This window comes from Bombus huntii, chromosome 9 (assembly GCF_024542735.1).
Source record: "Bombus huntii isolate Logan2020A chromosome 9, iyBomHunt1.1, whole genome shotgun sequence".
NCBI classification, from domain to species: domain Eukaryota; kingdom Metazoa; phylum Arthropoda; class Insecta; order Hymenoptera; family Apidae; genus Bombus; species Bombus huntii.
In genome coordinates this window covers 9,033,540-9,056,614 of record NC_066246.1, presented here as the reverse complement: position 1 = coordinate 9,056,614, position 23,075 = coordinate 9,033,540, and the positions used below count along the sequence as shown (strand labels likewise).

The 23,075-nt window shown below is 34.1% G+C and overlaps 1 protein-coding gene, 1 long non-coding RNA gene and 1 other non-coding gene across 6 annotated transcripts in view; all 3 read right to left on the bottom strand.

Annotated features, from left to right (window-relative positions):
- Positions 1-4,098: 4,098 nt before the first annotated feature.
- On the bottom strand, positions 4,099-5,792 carry LOC126869777 (uncharacterized). The gene is made up of 2 exons (XR_007690997.1): positions 5,458-5,792; positions 4,099-4,987 (listed from the first exon to the last, which is right to left on the bottom strand). It is a non-coding gene; the product is annotated as an uncharacterized LOC126869777 (long non-coding RNA).
- A 7,768-nt stretch (positions 5,793-13,560) lies between these two features.
- On the bottom strand, positions 13,561-13,644 carry Trnal-uaa (transfer RNA leucine (anticodon UAA)). Its single transcript has one exon. It is a non-coding gene; the product is annotated as a tRNA-Leu (tRNA).
- Positions 13,645-17,132: 3,488 nt separating this feature from the next.
- Positions 17,133-23,075, bottom strand: part of LOC126869775 (transcription factor collier) — a 96,343-nt gene continuing 90,400 nt past the window's right edge. Inside the window, exons 11-14 of one of the 4 annotated variants that reach the window (XR_007690996.1) lie at positions 22,345-22,647; positions 21,404-21,646; positions 20,825-21,062; positions 17,133-19,409 (exon numbers count right to left, since the gene is read on the bottom strand). Coding sequence is in view for 3 of the 4 variants with exons in the window: in XM_050626717.1 (XP_050482674.1) it covers positions 19,297-19,409; positions 21,404-21,646; positions 22,345-22,647 (659 nt within the window). In the remaining variant the exon portion in view is untranslated. Of the gene's footprint in view, positions 19,424-20,824; positions 21,063-21,403; positions 21,661-22,344; positions 22,648-23,075 lie in introns of those variants that run through there. The other 3 variants (XM_050626718.1, XM_050626717.1, XM_050626720.1) reach the window with 3 other exon arrangements.

Genomic DNA, 23,075 nt, shown 5'->3' with positions numbered 1-23,075 from the left:
ACAATCTATGTCACATGGAATTGTAATATATAAAGAAAGACAAATTTTAACCTTTGCCAAAACAAATATTGACGATTAATTTCGGAAAACTTCAAATACGTAGAAAATTACTATGCTGTTGTGATAAGCTATTGTCATCATATAAATAAATTACTTTGTGTTAACATATGTTGACAAATATATCTCACATATTATTAAAGTATATATTCAACATATGAAGGAAAATAACTTCGCGTGCTAAATATTTTGCGTAATTTAAAACAAATGCTATTTATAACACTTTTTCTATTTATAACTGTTTTAAGAATATCTCTCTATAATTTCATCTGCATGGAACACAGTATACAGTATATTACGTATGTATGTTACTAATGAAATTGAATATACCGTTATCGCGTACAATTAAAATAACTAAACTGAAGTCAAAATGGTATCCGTAATTCATAAAGTTGCAGAGATATTTTGTAGATCGGTATTGTTTCGTTTTATCCGATACAGCGTTGAATCACGCTGAGTCGTGACAGCGTTACAAATACTTAATGAAACCGATAAAATTACGCGCATTATCGTCGTCATCCGGGAAGCGATGCATCTGTGGTCCGCATGCTGGATGACAAACCCATTCGACGACAAGTGATAATTGCTTTTTTCATCGGGCATGATTTAAGGAAACGACAGTGAGGCCGTGGGTGGTGATTCAGAGGGATGCAGCTGGTCCTGGGGCTTCTGGAATTTTGGACGGAGTTCGTTCGCGTCCATCGATCTCGCCGTTTCGCCTCTTGAATCATCCGAGACAGTAGCTATCGGCAGGAGCCAGGGTCCAACATGAAACAGAAGCACCGTTTCTTCGAATGGGGTTGAGAAAAAAAGGAAGAGCGAGGGCGGATACAAAGTCTGTAAAGAGCAAAATGGAAGGCTCAAATGATTAACCTGCGGCGCCGTAAGAGATCGTAAAGCCCGAGGGCTCGTGATGGGCCTATTCGCCATCAGCCAGGTTTCTCTTCGTCCAACAATCGCCATCAACCAGAACTTTCTTCGTTCAACAGCCTTTGTTTCGATTCTATCTTGGTAAATGTTTCGGTTGGGAGCCGCTGTAGCCAACTGTATCATATTAGTGGCAGTAATTACAAATCATTGGAGAAACTGGAACTGGCCAACCAGCCTTCTCGTCCCATCACACTGGCTTCGTAAAGCTGATTTCTACTCGTACTTTTGCTTCTCTTCGTATCTCTTCGCTGGAGCTTGCGAATATTTTGTCATCTTATGTATTAATTTTGGCGATTGACGATTACCAGTGGAGCAGCGTGCGATTCGAAATTAAACAGTGCTATTAATTTTCGGATCTTGCTTCTGTATACATCAATGTCTGTTAAATTTTTTAGTCGAACAGTGTGTACGTATTTTTAATTATTTCGCAAAAATATTTTTTTACTTTAAATTAATATCATTTGTTTGCCTATTATATATGTATATACCGTATACTTATAAGTATTATTATACACATTTCCATTCCTATTTGTATAAATTCTTTCGTTACGTTTATTCACATCTTGTTTCATAACACGTTCCTGCTCTTAATTGATATTTTATCGCTGATTTTAAAAGTAGACTATATTTACATTATGATCGAGAATGTAGATTTATGTCTTTTTGAAATCCATTTAGCAAGAGACGCTAAGTCACACTTCTTCAATATTGATACAAAGTGAGGAAACATTGTTGATTGCGTTAATTATGCTTTTCCTTCCTGTATTGTAAGGAACAGATTCTTTCATTTCCAGTGACTAAGAACGATTAAGATTATTCGTACCGCGTTACGTTAAAAAATGAAAAATTAGTAATAAATTGGAATCAATGTAAAATTCTACATGCCTTCAAGAAGTAACTTACCATCGTTCCGGTTTTCTCACGCGATTAAGGACGTAATATGTAAGCAGTGCTTATTATCTAATAATTTTAATTCCATCACGAAATATACGCTATATTTATTCGAGCTTTTAAGGAACACATATTTATATTCAATCAGTGTCTATGTTATGGATTTAAGAACTAGTACGCAGCTTACTTCCTAAAACGAATATGAATAATAAAACCATAATCTTATCGTAAACACTGCGCGTAAGAAAAACGAGTTATCTGTCCCGCGTCTACCCAATACCAACCGAACCATCGGATAGATTTGACTTTCTAATTTCGATGGGCAACTATCTTTATGCGTTGAATTGCTTGTTTTCTCCGTTAAAGGAATAGACAGATACAAGTGAATGTATTTGCAAATAGAGTTAGAAACAAGTATGGACTTGGAGAAAAATTGTTAAACATCGAATTCTTTGACAATTTCCTATACAACAAAGTATAAATATTGCTTCCTGTTTACATGTAAACGATCAATTTAATCAATCGTACTTTTGAATACACAAAAGATGTGAAAATAAATAAAGATTCATTACATTTCTGATGTACCAATTGATTACGTTACGATCAGAATGTTTACTTTTTCGTACAATTTCTATTCAATAGGAACATGGATATCCCATGTGTTTTACGTTTTTAATGCCTCTTGTTTATCATTAATATCATCCTAAATCTAGTTTCTGTTTCCAAAGAATGTTGAAGTTTAGCATCTGCAATATATCTTTCGTACCTTTTATGGAGTTATGTCGACGTCGAAACATTGAATGTTTTCCCAATGTTTTGGAGCGATGTTTCATTCGAGGCTGCTTGTACAATACATGCTGGAAGTTTACTATTCCTCCGACACGAAATTCCGTATAGATTTGGTGAGGCATACTTTGTCTCAAGTCATAAATAAAGTCTGATGTACGTGAAATCCTACCTTAGAAGGGCACGTTGTAATTTATATTTTGTATTCGTATGTATTAATTTGTGAACAATGCTATCGTCTGTTTGATTGTATTTCAAACTTTCTCCAAAGTCAAAGTAAAAGTTGAGTGTATCGTCACATATTACATATTATTTTTTAGAGAAGAATTATAAGCAACAATTAGAATAACAAGACATACAACATTACTGGATTATCAATTAAATTGAAATATTGTTGTAAGATTTGTATACCGCGTGAGAATGGTTATTGGAGCGAACTCGACAATCTACAATACGAAATTATTATTACGATAAATTCAGTACCTCGAAGCAAATTAAGCTCTTGTAGGTGAAATGTTTATGTATAAAATTTCCTCGTAAATAAGAGGACTTTCTTTTTTTGGGACTGCTTCAGTTCAGTGAGAAAGCTAAAAACGAAGCAGGATTTATTCGATACACCCTGTGGAATCAATTGTATCATCCAATTATTTTGCTTGTTCGCTGCTACCCACGTGGGTCGCGTTTTTCTCCGCGGAAGCACAAATCGCAGAACGTATTACATTCATTTGGCGATTCAACGGATAAAAATATCTTTCAATATTTGGATATTCCTCAATGATAGAATATAAGAATTGTTAAATCTTAGAACCAATTATATCAACAAATCGAATATCAATCAATAATGAAACTATTTAGTCGTTGGAAAAGTGTATTCGATATGTGTGAATTATCTTGATCGAATATCATCTGACGTTTAAATGAAACTAAGTGTCTTTAAAAGATTTCACATGCATCGATCTAACACATTTGAAGTAATCGTGTATTTAAGGGAGATAATTATTCGTCTTACGGTTGAGATAGAATCGATCGTGGATATTTCCGAACACCAGAAAGTAAGCAAAACTGACACCTTTCTCGTTCCGTGGTCAACGTAACCTCGTGATTGAGAGTTCTACCGAATTTGGTAAGGACGAGGACCGACCACCACGTAGAAGATCCGAAATGGCCAGTCGCGGCACAGGGCCGTTATCGAGACCCGCTTCTCGAAGAAGCGTCTAACAGAGAAACCCGCGAGAAAAGAAAACAAGACGTATCTCACGATCCGTAAGAACTAAGGCAGAACGATATACCGGGTGTCGCATACCATTAAATAACGGAATAAGATAAAACACACAACCGATAGAGGCTATATACGAGCACATATACTGTCGGCAATAAATATTAGCATATCTCGATAGATATATTTGTACTAAATATCGATATATTTAGCATAAATTGATAGCTTTCCCCTGTTTTTATTTTCTAATTATTTTATTACAAATCTGTTATTTAATCGTATTACATGTTATCCACGTTTTATAACGTAAAATGTTAAACAAAGCAAAATCTGTTATAATTTTTCAGTATGCGTAACCAGTAGGTACCAGTAGGTGTCCTAATACTTCTGGCCGGCAATGTACGACGAAGATACAGCGTATCCGCGTGGGAAGATAGCGTCGCAGGTAGGACGGTCGAATTGGTACGTATCGATAGGCCAAGATTCGAGACAAGATCGTGGCGTCGATACGGCCGGATGTACCATACCGAGGGCCCATTAATACGACGTGGTACCGTCTCATAAATACGGTGGCCGATACGAAAAATCACCAACGGCTAACGGCAGAGATGCGAGCCGGTAAATCAATCCCCTTTTCAGCCTCCGGTCACGCTCCCCGATACAAATAGACCGCATTTGTCAGGCTTCACAGAGAAAGAAACGCTCCATCTTTGTTGCCACCGCGGAAAACCGATCGTGCGAGCTACGAAGCTTTCGGTTCCGACGTGACGTTCAATCACTTGCTCCGGCCGTTCTTACGTTCCACCGCTGGATCATATCGCGGGACAATAAAAGCTCCGTTGCCTTTGGTATTTCCTGATTTTTTTTCGATGGAATCTTTCTCGCGGAAAGCTTGAATCGCGATGTTTTGGAAGTATATACCCGTGAGCATATTAGTTATTCGTAACTAGAGGACGGTACATTAAATAAGTTTATGCAGAGTGTGCCAAGAACTTTGAATATCTTGAACATCTTCGTTATTTTTAGAAATCGGACGATTGCAATGTTGGATCGATGCAAATGAGTACCGCGTCGAGCACCTCTTATCATGTAAGACTTGAGCAGCTTCTGGAAAGCAGAAGATGTTTAAGCATAAGCTATTCTACCAGGAATGAATGAAGTTGAAAATAGAAATGAATCTACTAAGAATTCTACAGTATGCTATCTTTAAGAAGTACAAGTGACTTTGAGATCTTTGAAAATCTTCCACCTGCGAAATGTTATGTAATGTAATGATAATATTTTTCATCGCTAAAGTTATTGAGATACCTTACGATATGTATGTACAAGTTTCTATAAAAGTAAATATGTACGTATATGTATAACATATATACTACAAAATAGAAAGTATACAGGAAACAGCTGTAAATGGATTAATTTTTCTTCGTTCTTTCATAAAGGAAAGCTCTATTTCATACAAAGTAAATATCATGTTATTGATAATAATAATTTATAAACTTGTACGTGTTCAGAATAAATCTCTAAATTCAACTTATCCATAGATGGAAATTTATACGAGCAAGTTTTATTCTACATACACAATCACTTTCTACTCTGTTGTAGAATCACCCTGACACTCCCTGTATGTATACTGTATACGTGTGTATATCGTATTCAAATGAACGTCTTGGAACACGCTTTATAGTGCCGCGATTTATCGTGGAGACGCGACCCGGCACACAATCCGTTGTTTGCTCTACTAATTACAACGAAAAGCCATGTCTCGAAACGAAGCTAATTCAAGGTTAATTTACCGTTGTATTTGAACGTATTATTAGATACATATGTGCTGTGTCCAACGATCACGAGCATAGAGCCTATAGCAAGCGCGAAACATTGCTCAACCACTTGAACTTAGAACTCTAAATCTTACTCTGCCATGGTAAGTACATATTGCAGATTAGTACTTACGTACATATGTACGTCGAAGGAGATCACGCGAGCAAGACTATGTGTCGTTCAACTTGTAATTACGATTTGTTTTTACGATGACAACTATGTGTGTTTATGCAAAGCTTCTAATCCATGGGGATTCAAAACGACAATATCTTTACAGATAAGCATAATATACGAGAGTATACGCTCTTCCATGTTAAAATACATTGGCATCGTTCCAACTCCTGTTAAAGACTATATAATCTGTTGGCTACCTGCAAACAAATTGGCCACTATGTATAACACGTACTCGACGATTAGTGGATTAAAGAAACTGTTGAAACTATCTTTTTTTTTTCTTTTATTATCTTGGTATTAATATTGTATATTATGTATTGTATGGTGCTGTAACAAGTTCTTTTGCTAAATATTGAAATGTCTTTAAAGAGCGGTTGAGAAACTTTTCGATGAATTTTCTTTTATCGTACAAATTAGACGTTTCTTTTGTTGCTTTGTTGCGTTTCTCGATTGCTAAAAACGCCTACGCGTGAAGGGATACAAGTAAAGGCAGTTGTCTTTCCTTTTTCAGACACTGAATGATTAGTTTCTATTGTGTATTATAATATCGTCTATGCGAGTTTTGTCACTAATAGATTAAATTGCATTTTTACAACCAGTGAGTATAATGGCCGTTGTATGCAATTTTAAAAATCTATTCAATCGTAATTCTCTTAGCTATTGTGATGCTGAGGATGTAACGCCTTCATTAATTAGGTATAGCGTAGCCTGTTCCAATTTCGAGCACAGAATCATCAATCTAGAGGTTCTAATGTCAATCGCTAACATTCGTTTGAATTTTTTTGAAATTCATATTTTTACATAGATATTTAATTCTTAGAAGAATTCATATTTATTTTTATAGGAAACAGCAGAAAAGTGTTACGATTATTATGTATTCAATATAATCGTTCAAATACGGCTTGAAAGACACATTTCAGAAATATCAGACAAGATATTTTGATAAGAATAAAGTCAGATGTGTGTCCGAACTTTTATCGCGAAAGAATTTAATCGCAAAAGTGTGACAATTTGAACACGTCTGATTTGATGTATCAAAGGATCATAATGATCAAAATCGTAAAGATTCGATTATCAGCGATTTTCTAATCGCGAAGATTACTTACGTTCTATATGTTACGATTCCCAACGCTTCAACTTATAAAGATTTTATCTGTTTCAAATCATTTTTTTTTCATTTTCCATTTAAACTGTATGCAAAAGTTCAACTGGTAATCAATTTGTAAAAAATACACAAAATACATATTCGCAAAGATGCAATTTGGAAGATATCTTTGAATAAGGTTTTTTCTTACTTTGATACTGAACTTAAACCCAAACTTGTCCCCAATCTTTTTAAAATTTCCTATATATTCTAAACAATTTCTCGATACAAAGAAGCAGGATATTTTGTTGCATGTTGACAGTAATAATGAAGACTCTCAGCCAGTGAGTGGCTGTAAGTCACGTGTAAAAATCTATTGCAAATAAACGAACAAACGTAAAAGAACTGACGTAATAGGTGGAATACATTACTCTTCTTTGAGTAAATTTGTACGAAGAATGTTACGTAGACATTGACAACGACTGTTATCCTATGGTTTCGATAATTATCCCACTAACGATGTGATTATCTTTCATTATCTCAATTTATTAGTCCAATAATATCAACTAATTTTGTAACACAACGATGGAAGCATTTGTTCATCCAATTAACAATTGTGTTTTTTATGTAACGGTCAATCGGAAATAAAGTAAGAATTTTCAACAGATTGGGTAATTATAGCGTTGTTTCCTTGAGTTCCTGCTAATAAACAAAGTTAATACATAAACTATCGTTTGTATCATCGGTGATCCAATAAACATTTCTCAGTGTAACAGTAATTTTAACGTTATATAACGTTAACTTGTTGGAAAATATCAATATCTAGCATATTTTTATTTAAGCCACTCGAAGCCATTTAAAAGCACACTCAAAGATATAAATATTATCATTTTAAGGATAATATTTATTTGGGAAATCAAATCAAAACACCGCTCATGTGTTTAACTTTCACCTGTTTGGCAACTTGTTTAAAATTCTTCAATCTCCCGTATTTATTAAACGCAACTTTCTCAGCAATTTTAGTATACATAAGTGGTAAATAAAAACGAAGGTATAATTCACTTATAAATACCATTTATCCGCCTTTTAAATCCATAAACGTGATAACTGCTGAAAGTCCATAACGTTCGAACGATAAATGATGTAAGTGGTAAAATGAACAGAAATGTTTTGCTTTCGTTTCTATCAGAAATCTATGCTTTCGACACTTACGTTATTTATCATTTCAACTCTTCGATTAATGCATTTTCTACTTCAATTCGCATCTTTTTATTCCGAACCAATTTCCTGAAAACCTTATCTCCCTTAATTGCATTAGACTCGTAGCAAAACCAACGGCAAGAACTCTAATTGCGTGAACTGTTGTACGAACTAACACGTCCCTCAACGAGCTCAGACAAACGGAGTTCCAGTGTATGGTAAATTCCAGGGAGGCAGGGTAATTTCGAGAAAAAGTTGGCCTCGAAGAATAATTGATTTCTGATCCATGGTGGAAAGAAAGAGGTCGCGTAACCGGCTGCACGTAATTATAGCCCAACATAGCATCTAGTTTCTCGAAAGAAGGCGTCCCGCCTAGGAGGAAGTTGTGTTTCGCGCTGCCGGACGCGACGCGACGCGACGAGAGGAAAGGAACGAAACTCGCGGTAAAACGATGTGTGAGGTCTCTTCCACATCCACGTGTGCCTACCGAAACCGGCGCTTTGTTTCGGATTAAGGAACCGCCCAAATCCGTATTGCGTTACGCGGCCGAGGCACGTATAATCACTCTGAAACGTAAAACCAAATTAACGCGGATTCTGACCATTCACTTGCCTGTCACACGGCTATCGTCGTTGGATTTCTTTATCCAATCGTCTCTTTATCAGCCGACCTACGTTCCTCCCTTCGTTATTTCATCATTTCTCTTGCATAAACTCGCTTGTGAGTATAGTGGTTATACAAAATATTGGTATGCCACTGTATTTATTACAGCTAGGATTTTCATGCATTTAAATTTTAATTTAAATCTAAATGGAAAATATGTATAGGATGTATATAATATGTAAAGATATATATAAAATATTCAAAGTAAGATATTCGTCACGATTTTTAGTAGGTGAGACGAATCTCCATTTAGATTCTATTTCGTTACGCGTATCTATAAAAATGTAAACTCGCGCAAAAGTAGACTTTCAATACTTACATATTAATCGATTAATTAGATCGAAGTATATTAAATTTTGTTTCGCTTGGTTACTAGTACTCTCGTATAAAATTTCATATTATGAAAATGAAATACAGCATATGATGGAAAATGCTTCATTGAAAAATAATAGCGTGTGCCAATACTGTTTGTAGACGCTATATTGTATATCCTTCATTGATGAAATTTACTTTCACAATATTACTGAGTCGTTTCATCGTACAAGCTGCATCTCTAACATATCGGAAATTTGACAGAATAATGAAAATCATTGTGAGTTTAATCATGCTTTCTCATCTACAGATTATATTTTCTATCTAATATTTATTGATTGATTAGCGATTTAGAACCTGGCCAGAATTTAGAATGATACATCAACAGCTTCGTAGTAACAAAAACAAATAGGAATATGAATATAATTACGTCCATATCTCAGTAAAAGTTTAGAACTTGTCATTTATTATATAAATAATTTGTCAAAAATATGCAATTACATAATTGGGTTATAAACGTATTTTTAATCGCTGTAAAAATAAAATATTCAAGACACATCGTTTGATGATCTTATCAAGCACGCTATATCTTCAAATCTCAATGGATTACTTAGTTTTCCATCTTTTTTTATTATGGCCCGTTGTTATATGTATACTGTGTGCTTTGTTACAGGATACTGTACCGACAGAATAGTCTAAAGATTTATCCAATAAATGTTATTTTTTCAAAATTTACGATTTATACTATTATTTATTATTAGGTACTGTCGATCATTAGGTAGGTTTCACGTTTATTCAGTATGGATTTATTTCCGCTCAATGTGTTCAAAGTATAGAATACCCATCAATTAATTACGTTAATTGAACAATTTATATTACAGTTATACGTGAAATCCATTTCAACACCTAAGAAACAAACACTTGAGAATATTTCGATTTGTCGATGATAAGAACGTAAAAAGTTTTCTTAATTGAGGTAGATAAAATCAATGCGATATTGAGCAAAACATTTGATTGAAATTTAATTGCAAGGAAGAACCGTTTTGATACAATTTTATGTAAATATTCCGTGTTTATGCAAGTTTTGTAATGTTGCAGCAAAGATGTAATTGTCAAAGAAATCACGTTAATATAGCGTGATAAATGATCAATTATAAAACTATATAAATATAAAATATAAACGTACTATATAAATATAAACTATATACGTACATATTGTTGAAAAATTCACTGATATATAAACCAATAATATTATGTAATTATTAGGCATAGAAAATATCCTTTACTTCAAATGTAGCTAATTTATTGCTTTTTAGCATGTTTATAGCATCAAGATATAATTTTGAAAATAAATGAATCATCTCAATAATGTCCCTGCAACAATGGAATTCTAATAACATCACATTGACCTACATAATTAATTGGTGAGAATGCTGAGACACATGTCATAATACTGTAATAAAATAAATAATATATATCGTAATAAAGATAGTGTCAATAATTATTAAATGTAATATCAGATTTAAAAAAGAAATACTGATTTTGAAATAAGATACATCTTGATAATCGTAAGAAGTGTGAGATCCGGAAACAAGGCAAGCTATATTTCATTGTGTAAAATTTTAATCTGCTCTGTAATGATAAATAAACGTGTCATTATTGTAATTTGAGGAATTCAGAGAATACGTGTTGCCTGGAAATCGGTACTTTGGTATTTCCCTCTTGCATCCGGCTACATAGGTTCCAAAATATCTTCTCCTTCAATTTAAAAAATAAACAGTTTATTTACACTGAATTTTTACCTCAGTAATGCTTAAAAGTATTAGCACACAGATTCTGTTTTAAAATTCCGTGTAAATCCATAAAGCTTGGAATTCTTTACCTAATATTTTCTTTTCCATCGTGTAACTTTTAAGCCTAAGATTTAGCTATGTTATAATTCATGATCATAAACAGCTAAATATAATAAATAATAATTGCAATTAACAGTTGTAAAATCGATACTAGAATCAATTCTACAACCGTTTGAGAATAAATATGATACTAAAAGAATAATGACTCGAAGAGGAAACGTAAGAACTGATATAACAATAATCGAAATCTAACGTTAGAGATATTCGCTTCTTATAACATTTATTTCGAATAAAAAATCGATGGAACACCATATCTTCAAAATCTTATCTATGACATTTATATGTAAAATTTAAAATTGGAAATTTGTGCAAATAAGAAACCTTGATGAGAGTCTTTTGTAAGAGAATCCGATCTACGTTATTTTCATAAATTTGCCGTAAATAAATTTCAAATGAATTCGAAACCTATATTTCGATGTATTTAATAAAAATCAAATAAGCAATTATTTTTGTTTAAATATACATAGGAGCGCGCAAGAAATGTTCATATAGTATCACTCTTGTTCAGAGAAATATATGAAATTTCATATATATATACATATATATACATTAGATCGATCGCAAGCGAACGTCTCGCGAACGAATTCTTGACACAATGTTATGCGAGAATAACGTTCTTATTAACGAGCCATTTCACGGTTAATTTGTCGTAATTGCCAGGGAAGCGCATTGCGTTTGTTGCGCGAACAGCGGCCCGATTTGACGGCTCGGTATGATTTACGCGCTGGAGATAAAGAGTCTTCGATTAAAGCGCGCCTCCTATCCCGAGGGCGTATTGAGGCGTTTATAATGCAATTACGTTTCGTTTCTGTCCTGACCTTTCCCCGCGGCCTTCTGTGACCAACATTTCCTCTTATCGTGTCATTCGGAACGGGCAACTTTATTGCTCTGCCACGAATCGATGCGTATTACATGCAACTTTTCACGCGCCAACACCACGTTGCAACGAATACGATTAGCAGAACTACTGCACTGAGTTAACGAGCAATTAATGAATTCTATGAAAATTTCTCTTTCGAAGCGATGAATTATGAAAGAACCAAGAAGGAATAAATTAATCTCAACGAAGGGTTCGATCACATTCTTCGCTTCGATCAAATCTATTGCGAAATTTTTAATGAAATACATAAATAAATTATAGGACTGAAATGAAACGAATTATTAACGTAATATCCTATATTGTTATATATAGAGATACGGAACTTATATCCTTAATCCTGCCTCGAAGGTTCTTAAAAAATCATTAGCATACAAGTGGAACGGGATGTCATGCATATTAATAATTCTTAATGATTCTTAATATGTATTTTGTTTCTTCTTCTTTTACATTCTTAGATATTTTAGGTAGGTTCTTCCATGGTTTTTTAAAAAGAAGTTTTCTAACGATAGAAGAATACGATTCGTTCAGAAGTTATTTAAAGGATCAGAATTAAAAATCTGTTTATCTATATCGCGCAATTTGCCTTACTGCTTTGATTTAGCAATAGCATAGATTAGTGTAACTTTTTAAATTTATTTCATTGACAAATATGTAAAAGAAGATTCGTGGATGTCATCAAATCGTTACTGTTACGTAACATCTTCGACATTTGAAACATTTTGATTTAAAATAACGTTGTGTTTTTGTACCAATAAAATAATATGAATAATCGGTATATACGTTGTAAAGGCAATGCACTGATTTGGGCCAAAAGTATTAAAAGTAACTGTACAAATAAGTAGTAATTAAAGATAATGTAAGAAAAAATGAAAATCCTAATATAGAACTACGTTTTCCTTTATTTTATATGGATATCATTTTCTTAAAACACGATGTTATACAGAATTTATTTAATTTATCGTAGTTGTTAAAAAAATCACAATGTTTTTACAGTTGTTAAAAAGCTTTGCTATCCATTGATCATTTGGAAACCTCTAATTCAATAGCTGCTAACACAGATTTCTTCATACCATTCATACAACATATATTGTATTATCTACGATCGATAACACTCATATCATTGACCTGATGATTGACCATTGATCTGATGACCTAACCATTGCCCAACAGACAAGATACAGAACATTAATTACATCATTCACTATGGCTTGTATGCGATTGAATGTTACGTCTATTCCTGTGCCTCGTCTGTGTCTCAACTATATACATGCATATGTATATCACGTGTAAACATTGTAGAGATTTCTTTTATCGACATCATTGATCTTCAGTAGTTGAATTTTTGGAATATATACATACTTCGCAATTAAAGTTTACAATAAAGTTCGAAGAATTTATACATTACAATATCAATGTAAACTTGTTTCTTATACGTTGCAATTTTATCCAGTGTTCTTATGTTAAAATTGGGATGTATACTACAATAATAGGAATCTTTCTATTATTATAAAATTTAATGTAAATTAAATGTAAATAAAATGAAACTTATGTTGGTAAATATAATGAAACATTTGATAATTATATATTTATAATCCATTTATTATCTAAAGTATATTTTCTAATAAAAAAAAATATTTGCCAGGTGTGGGGTTCGAACCCACGCTCCCAATCGGGAACCAGAACTTAAGTCTGGCGCCTTAGACCGCTCGGCCAACCTGGCGAGTTGATGAACTTGTGTCTCATTACGAAGCATATTGTATCAACAATTAATAAATGTTGCTCGTCATTGATCTCTATGAAATATAATAATAGATATATTTGGAAAGAGTTTAATCGTCATTTAATATAATATATTGAACATAACATAAGTCTACAAATAAATATTTCAATGAATGAAACTGTTATTGATAAGGATTTCTTTTTTTTTCTTTTTCGCTCGTTCATCAAAACGAAGTAAATCCGCAAGAGAGAAAGCTTGATACGATCTCTAATTTATTAATCATGGAATACACGAAAATAGTTTGTTGCAATTAATACTTAGCTGTCGTTCTCACTGTCGTTGCTATTCCTATTTACAACAAACTTAAATCAGATACCTTTATTTCCGATTTATGAGCTTCTGTCAATCTCGTTTCGTAACTCTTTTGCATTGCTTTTTGAGAAACTCTACTATTTCTGATTACTTGAGATAGCTTTCATTAGTCTTCTAGTATACTTTCTTACATTGATAAGTTAACAATAGCGATTTTTTAAGCAGATGATTTTGAAGTTTACGAATCTCCAAATAACTAGCAGTTTTATCTCTCCTCAGTAATTTCTAACACACATACAGTGGTGTGAAAAAGGTTTTAGAACTTCTCTTCGTGTTACGATAGATAAAGAGACATACACAGTACATATATCATGATCTGTAGATCTTTTCTAGGATAACATATCTGCCATAAATTGTAGTATTTTCCCTCTTTCTTTTACAAGGAATTACTAAAGAACAAATATTAATATTCTTACTTCTTTCATTTTTCGTATTTTGCCAATAGTAACAATAAAAATGATTTATTTTGTACTTCAACTGTGTAGTAGATGATCAGCATGTATCACAAGTCAAATAGAACTGATGCTATGGAATCGTTTTCAATATGACATCTTCTTAAACTTGCTAAGAAATCTTTTTATCATAAGTACATTTTATGATAAGCTACACTTAATATTTAATTGATAGAATCGTACGTGAAAGAGTTCTTTAAGTACCTAAATGTTCTTTATTTTTATTGTAACATAAAGGGAATTTCCGGAAGCTTCTTCACGCCACTGTATACTGTATAAGAGGAACAATCCGAAATAGCAAGGAAACATATGTAAGAAGAAGACCGAAGTGCGGTATTAAAAGCAAAGTATACCATAAAGTAGTACAGACTATATAACGACAAACATAGAGAGAAACATGATGTGAACAAAAAGTATAGATATTATGAAAATAAGGAAGAATTGTTTGAAACAAATAAACGTGGCAAAAATAATAAAAGATATGGCCCTGTTAAAAAATAAATCAAATTGTATTTTTTATTTTATACGAATATATTAAAATATATGTTTACGTTCATAATTCACGATAGTTTAGCTCTTCTCATACTTGTTTTACAAACATCACATACTATTATTATTGCCATCATATTATAAGAGTTGCAGAGAAAAGGAAACTCAATAGCACAGAATAAGGATTACCGGTAATCAGCAGATGGTAATATTCTCTTCCATCGATAGAAGCACAATACATTGAAAGAGTAGCGTTACTCGGGCTCACAAACAGAATTCAAATGGAGCCGACTCGGCGGAAAAGCAGATCTTATCGTAGTGAACTGTCAGGGGTGCATCACCGGATTGCTCCTATCCCTGCCGGCTCCCAACGGTCCCGGTTCATCCCCTTTGACGCCCGACTCAAATTCTACCCCGATATCGCTCTGACGCAAAAGAGCATACGCAGTAACGTGTCAACATACTTCTCGAACCTTTGTAATTGCTATTAATGTGGAAAACGAAACAAAATACGAATTCCTATAAGTTCGAACCGTATCTTTTATTTATTTCTGTTAGAAGATGTTTATGTCCTACGAGAAATATCCATAGTTTAGATGCGTTTCAATTTTTAAACATAATGATCTTGAATTATACGGCTGAACATAATTGTGTGATGAGTATAAATTTGTAGCTTTTCATGTTACTTGAAAATTATTTAGATTCGTATTTATTTTGAAATTTCTTATTATTATTAAGCCTTGTAAAAGAAAATAATTTTACCATAAATACGGATACTTGATCTTTCTATTTTGAATTTACTTAGAACGAGGAAAATTTTTTACAGAATTTCCATAAAATTACTCCTTTTGTTTCTATCTCTCTTTCTTTTCTGAGTGATCTCTCTTTTTTTAGATTCCAATTAGATCGAGCGCGACATGCCTCGTATAGAATTTTATGGGATCGCACGTGCCAAAAAAAAAAAAAAAGTAAGCTGACTGCTCGTGGTGGATTGGTGGGTAGGAAGGACCGTGCTTGTTTGTATCAGAGGATCGAAACAGCTGAGCGAGAAAGCCTATTAGTGTACTGAAATATAAAATGTACAACATAAAGGCACTTCAGCGTTCAACGCTGTTAAATTCTGCTTTATTTTTCACTTATTCAAACGGTCCAATAGCAACGTTAATAATTAATTTAGGAACAAAAAACACTAATTATCGAAACAATAGACATAAAATGAGAAGATTGAGAAAATGATTTGCAGTTGTATTAATAATTAATCATCGAGCGTGCCGAGTGCACCGAGTGTCGCTATATCGTACAGGAAATAATAGCAAACTGACGGATCCTCGATGAAAGAACGTGTTTTTGTAGGGGTTGGCACGGAAAGAAATATTGCAAGAAGAACGATTTCGTATTGTATCCACGTTGTAACGTTTGCAATGGGACACGTGGCTGCCATACCGCGTGCCACGTGTCGACCAATCTAAATCTAATAACACAAACAGCTTTACAATAACGCGCGCCGTACGCGCCACCGTTTGCTGGCCGAGGTAACAGGACACCATGTGAACTAATCGGACCGAAGTGGTCCTCGAGATCCTGTTTCGCTATTTGTTGATCCCGACGTGGTTTCTCCTGGGAGCTATGCCGATGCTCGCGGCGATTAAGTTGTTATTTCCATGTAATGCGATAATTATTATTAGATTGCTGGTTCTGATGCAATTCTATAATTTGCGAATAGAACGTAGATGAAAGTTTACTTCGCGAAATTAATTTTCACAAGATTTGATAAACGATTGGAAAAATTGCGAAGGGAACTTCCAAAATATGAAATAAATACAACTTTTTAAAGTGGACAATTTCATACAGTAATGTACGAAATTCAAAAATCAATTAAACATAAGAATAATGTTACAATATAAAATGGTAATATTAACTCAGCCAATGGAATAAAAATTGTAATCATTAAGCAAATATATTATTTTATAAAAATACACAATATTTTTTGTGTGTTTCAAAGATAATATTTCGTCATAGGTTTATTAGAAAAATTACTATTATATATTAAAAGTAATAACAATGTGATTACTTGTTTGTTCTTTTTAATAGTTGCTACTATTTAGAAAATTCCACACTAAATTCGCTAAATTAAAGCGACGTAAGGGGAGTCACAAATAAATTTCGTATTGTTGATTTTAATTCTCAAAAATGTAAGTTTAATTTATTTTAATATACATCGACGAGTGTTTGTACGCGCGTATACATGCTCATGTGCGTTCGCATGCGTACAAGAACGACGCGCCATGTAAAAGATGATGACATTGTGTGATCGAACGAAAGTGATAATTATTATTATAATCAAGATCACAAGATCACAGAGCGTGGCTTCGGGACAAAGAGCGCGTCTTCCACAATGGAAGTCAGCTTGCCAAGTCGATATGCAAAAAGGAACTTTTTACAATAATAACTTTTAACGACATTCGTTTCAGAAACAAACGATACGGTTTATGCTCGTAAACTGCTGCAAAATCTGAACTAATTGGAGATTTCAATTCTGCAACGGTACATGCTTCGTATACTTTCGTGAGATTCGTTTTCTGTGAAATTAGTTTTGGGCCGGCTTATCGAACGATTCAAATCAACTATACGTTTCTATACAATTGCTACGGACGAATCCAATTTTTAACGTTTTGTCCTAATTCATATCGTTATCCGTGATTTTCCATTCAGACATTCTAGTCATCGTTTCTTTCTTTCTTCTTTCTTCATGAATACGAATCAGTATAAATGTACACGTTGGAAGAAACAAGTTTTTTTTACCGATAGTAGAAATATCAATGGAAAACAGCTGGGAGTATTTATTTATTTATTATTACGATCACGCGGTCGATTTGTCCGTTAAAAGATTGGATCGCCAGCGTATTAATCAATATGAATAAAGCTACGACGCTCTACGATTATTTACATCTATATATAATAATTTTCGCCCTACAATCACGTTAATATCGTTTCGTTGGATTCCTGGAAATAGTTTTTATCTTTTTGTACATCGCAACAATATTTACAAGGAAATTTACAAATTACAAGTTAGACGTTACGCTACCTAGCCGATATTGGTTAGTCTCTTAAAACGTACGGGTAGGAAGATAAAATTTCAAACTCGAAAATGCTTTCTAAAACTATGATGTCTGTTATTCACTGATAAGCGATATGTCCGTCTAGTGGTGTCATTTTTATTTCCTAGACCCTCGTTAGCCTCTTTGCTTGCTTTGATATAAAATTGCTCAGCACCCTGTGAACGTCCCCGCCTGCGTATACTATTGCCTCTTCTGTAACTCTCGAACAACTAGGCGTTTATATCGTTAGAAACATCGTACTACAAAGTTGAAGAAAAACACCTTGAAAATACTTTGTCGCAAGTTTTTTAATAATTTCGTATACGAGAGGAGACGCAGGGCAAAGGAGGTACTCGACTCTATCGATAAGAGTGATCTTTTCGTATCGAGATAGCTAGTTAAAAAATAGCGATATCGGAGACACGAAAAGAGAATAGTCATTCGGCTGCTTTTCAGAAATGCTAATGAATCCTCCAAATTGCCATTTAATTTTACATTCTGTGACAGAATAGAAACCTCGATCCTCGAAACACCGATAAATGGATCGATCGATTATTCAAACCATCATTATTAATTGTAAATTCGATTACTAGAACAACACGTTATGATTCGTTTAAATAATCATGGTTTTACTTACTAAATAGCAATTTGGATGAGTTTCTGTTCCTTCTGTTCAAATAAATATCAGATCAATTTGTATGTAGAATACAATTTTACGATAAATAATTAGAAATATAAAAGAAATAATTTATTAGTTAAACATTATATCAGATATTTCTTAACAATGAAATGGATGTAATCGATTTCATTCTCTAAAAATTGTATTATACATGTGAACCGAACGACTATGTCAATAGATGAAGAAAACACCCCTATGTGCTTCGATATGTATCATTCCTTAACTTATTCGATCATCGTTAATGATAAAACGTTATCGATTTTTGTTTGCTCTGGTTTCGATATACTCTCACACTAAAACTGAATTCATCGCTCAGCTCCGACGAAAATCATTACACAGATGCTTCTCTGCGACGATTTCTTCTTCCGTTACGCGGCAACTGGAGAAAAGATAAAATGCGTGAATCGAGAGGACCGATTTCGATTCAAGAAAGCGATTGTCAATCGCGAATACGATGATTATCAGAATATCCAAATTCGTTGAAATCCTGCGCATCGATGGATGTCGCTTCCGTGAACATATAACCCCTCGATATTTTCGTCGGAGCTTACATCTCGTAACACTATTTGCCGTTCGACGAGAGCAACGGACTGGCGGCGTTTGAATATCCTTGACTGCAGGTGGGCAACATAAATGGATTCATGTTGAATGGTGAACTGACCACTTCTCCTAGTCCTGCAACATACCCACTGTCGGTTATATGTTAGTGTCATTCGCTATAGCTTACAAGTTAAGAAGTAATTAATGAACTGGCGATTCGAAAACATGTCCCTTTTAAATTGTTCTAACATAACTATAAATGTGAAGATCTAACCGAAGCGCAATTATATGTTTAGGAAAAATTGAATCGAAAATATATACGGTCAGTCGCAAGAGATTATGTGCTTACACTCGTCTAATGCTATGTATTAAAAAACAATATAAATTTGGATTATAATATTTGAGTTGATTATAATATTTATAGAAAGAGATTTCTCTTGAATTAAATTCTTTATATTCGTTCAGCATGTTTTTCACGTTATTTTAAAATTACGCCTAAAGAATGTGATCATTCGTTCGATTAAAATTTCCTTATTTATCCTCTTGCGCTTGGCAACGAAAATGGAGTTGATTAAACGCAGAGACAGATCAATGCGAGGTCGGATAAGGGGAAGCATACTTTATAAAATCGTAATATGAAGTGCGTTCTGGAATCACCAGTTCAAGCAGAACAAATTGAATTATATCGGTATAGTTATTTAATTGTTTCTAGTGCTTGTAGTACTCTAGTACTTTACTATGTGTAGATAAATAAAATAGTAAAAAGTTTAAGGACAGTAGCAATATAAATACGCAGAAATAAAATTGTAATTTAAATGGAAGAGATAATAAGAATAAATGTAGAGTAATTTTTTCATGCATGTTTAAGTAAATTTGGTATCTGCATACTCTAATTGTAATTTATATATATCATAGGATTTAATAAACAGGAGTAATTTTATATCAATGACTAGTGCTCATTACAAGGTGAAGGACTATATTTGGAACTTCGTGCTATGTCGCGTCGTTTGGACACGTGCCAACAAAACGACCGCTCTAACGACGCTAACGTTCATTGGTTAAGTGGCTTTCTTAACAATCGACGGCAATAAATGATATTATAACGTTTCGTCTACGAGGATACTCGTATATCACGATAATAATATAGCTACGAGAAGCGTTTTACTTTTTCAGCAAATAATTTCATTTTGTAAATTTGTTTTAAAGTATTGAACAATAAATATCGAACAATATAAAATTTAATACGAAGCGACCTTGAGAAAATTCTAGCCACTCTTATAATTTAGTACATAGTCATAGGATAATGTTAAAATTGATCAAATATTTGAAAAATTGCATAAAAAATCTCGAAGACCGCATAAATTACATCCGAGTCATTGTTTATTGTCAAATATCAAAAATTCAAAGTAAAGATTCAGCTGAATATCCACATAATATATCTCATAATAATGATACATACAGAGGCAACTGAGACGTAATATCCAATTTAATGAAATCAAGGACGGGATGGGGATTATCAATTATTCATAAATGAACGTGTGTGTACATACATCCTCGAGTCTCGTCTCTCGTGCATGTTTCTCATAATTCTTTAATCGCAGTGCATAGGGTGGTTGTGATGGTGATGATGGTGGTTGTGATGGTGGACGGTTAGCGGTTACTGGGCGGCTGTGGCGAGGTGGTGCTGTGTGGACCAGTGCGGTGGGACTGAGGTGGTCGGTGGTCGTACTACGGGGGCGAACGCACTCCCATCCCCGGACGTATAGAAAATGCCATACTGTTCGTGCGCTAAAACGAAAATTTCACATAAGGGAAAATCATAAAGTGCGTGCGCCAGAACCATACGTATACGTAACAAGCGCATGCGTGCCATAGTTTCACGTGTACACAAATTCACACACAACATGCATATTAAATTACAGTTCGAAATGTATCGGGAAGGTACTTTTGTTAACTTTCTTTTCATTCGATCGGAATAAAATAGAATTTTCCATCACTCTGTTAGTACGGATACACATTTCGAATTGTCGAGAAGTTACAAAAATCATGAAGCGGAATCGACAGGATTAAGTAAATAAAATTGGAAAATACAGAGACAAGGTTGATATCATCGAATGAGATATACTTACGCGATGTATAAAGAGTCGGGCTACCAGTGTACGGATTGGCTACCGAGTAACTTCCGTTTGTGCTGTGACTGTGAGGTGTGCTAGCCGAACTTCCGCAATAACCACCACCGGTCACGACTCCACGTGGACTCGCGCTACTGCTTTGTCTATAGGCATCGGCGCTGCCACCGACGCTTCCTCCGACGCTACCACCACCGCCACCTCCGCCTGCAGCACCGGCTCCTGTCGTCACGGAACTACCGTCTAGAAATAGAAACCTGCCCGTCAGACGAACTCGTCAGTATTTCATCATTCTGTTCATAGCGTCTTGCCTATTACACCTGAACGAGGAGGAGATGACGTATAACGGCGGATAAACGCGTTTATTTCGAGCTAATTTTAAGTTTCATATCGTGTTATCAATATCGAAGCAGTTGGAGTCAATTCAATCGTTCTGTTGTACTTTGTATAATATGTATAATATTATATGAAAGACGCTATTTAGACGTAGAGAAGTGTTATATATATTTCTATTTTGATGCTGTTTGTAGAAGAAGCTGAAGAAAAGAAAGAGAACAAGTTTAAAGTTAAAGAAATAGATTGGCTTTACGCGCCAGTACTCGACTAATTGTTTAACAAATGATGTTGGGTCAAGTTATACATCGAATATTAAATGCGCAGAACTGGCTATACAGGTTCAATGAAACAGATAAGATTCGCGTTTGAGATCCCGCGTGGAACGATGCAATAACTTATTATATGTACTTATTAAGAGATATTTTAATTTTGAATATGTTGTTGACCATATAGATATATATATAGACAATGTTAACTTCCGCAACAGATGCTATTTGTAATTAGCGTGACACGGTATCTTGCACCGTAATCGTTTCGCGTTTCTAATTGTTATAATGACTGTGTTATCGTGTGATCTAGACATAGAATATCGCTATAATACTTACCGTCTGTCCATTTCGCCGCGCTACCGTTTTCCTGTACTGTCACTGCAAGTTGTCCTGTGTACGAGTTGAACGCTGTTGCCGAACTAGATGTTGGTGGTGCAGGTGGATGGCCCGATCCTGGACTTCTAGGTGCTCCCGTAATTCCAGCGTTCCCGCTTCTCGGCATACTGTATAAGGCTTCTGCAAGATCTGCCGCCCTTTTTAATATGATTTCTTTTGGTAATTTTTCAGGATCTCCTGGATGACGTGGGATAAGTTTCTGTAACCTTTGGAAGCCGTAGTCGATCGTGGGTTCGTTTAACGCTGAAAAATGTGTAAAACTTTACATTAGTAATAATCTATAGGATCATATACGTAATTATAGGTTGTGCATTCATTTATACTAATCTCGATTAATTTCCAAGTTTTATGGAAAAGGAGCTCAGAAATTCAAATAGTAAATCGAATAAATTACGTCGGAAGCTTCAGAACTACAGAACTTTGTTTCTTTATGTTTATAAAATAAATCATAATAATCCATAATAATTCTAGGAAATATTCTGTCGTCATCTATTATACATATATGTATATTTAGGTACCATAGACCTATACACCCTTTGTTCAGAAAGCTCTTTAGTTATCTTTCGCCTTCTACGTATTGATTGTAGTATTCAAAACATGTATAAATATACATATGTGATATAAAATTTAATTATTATTCCTACCTACATTGGAATATAAATTATATGAAT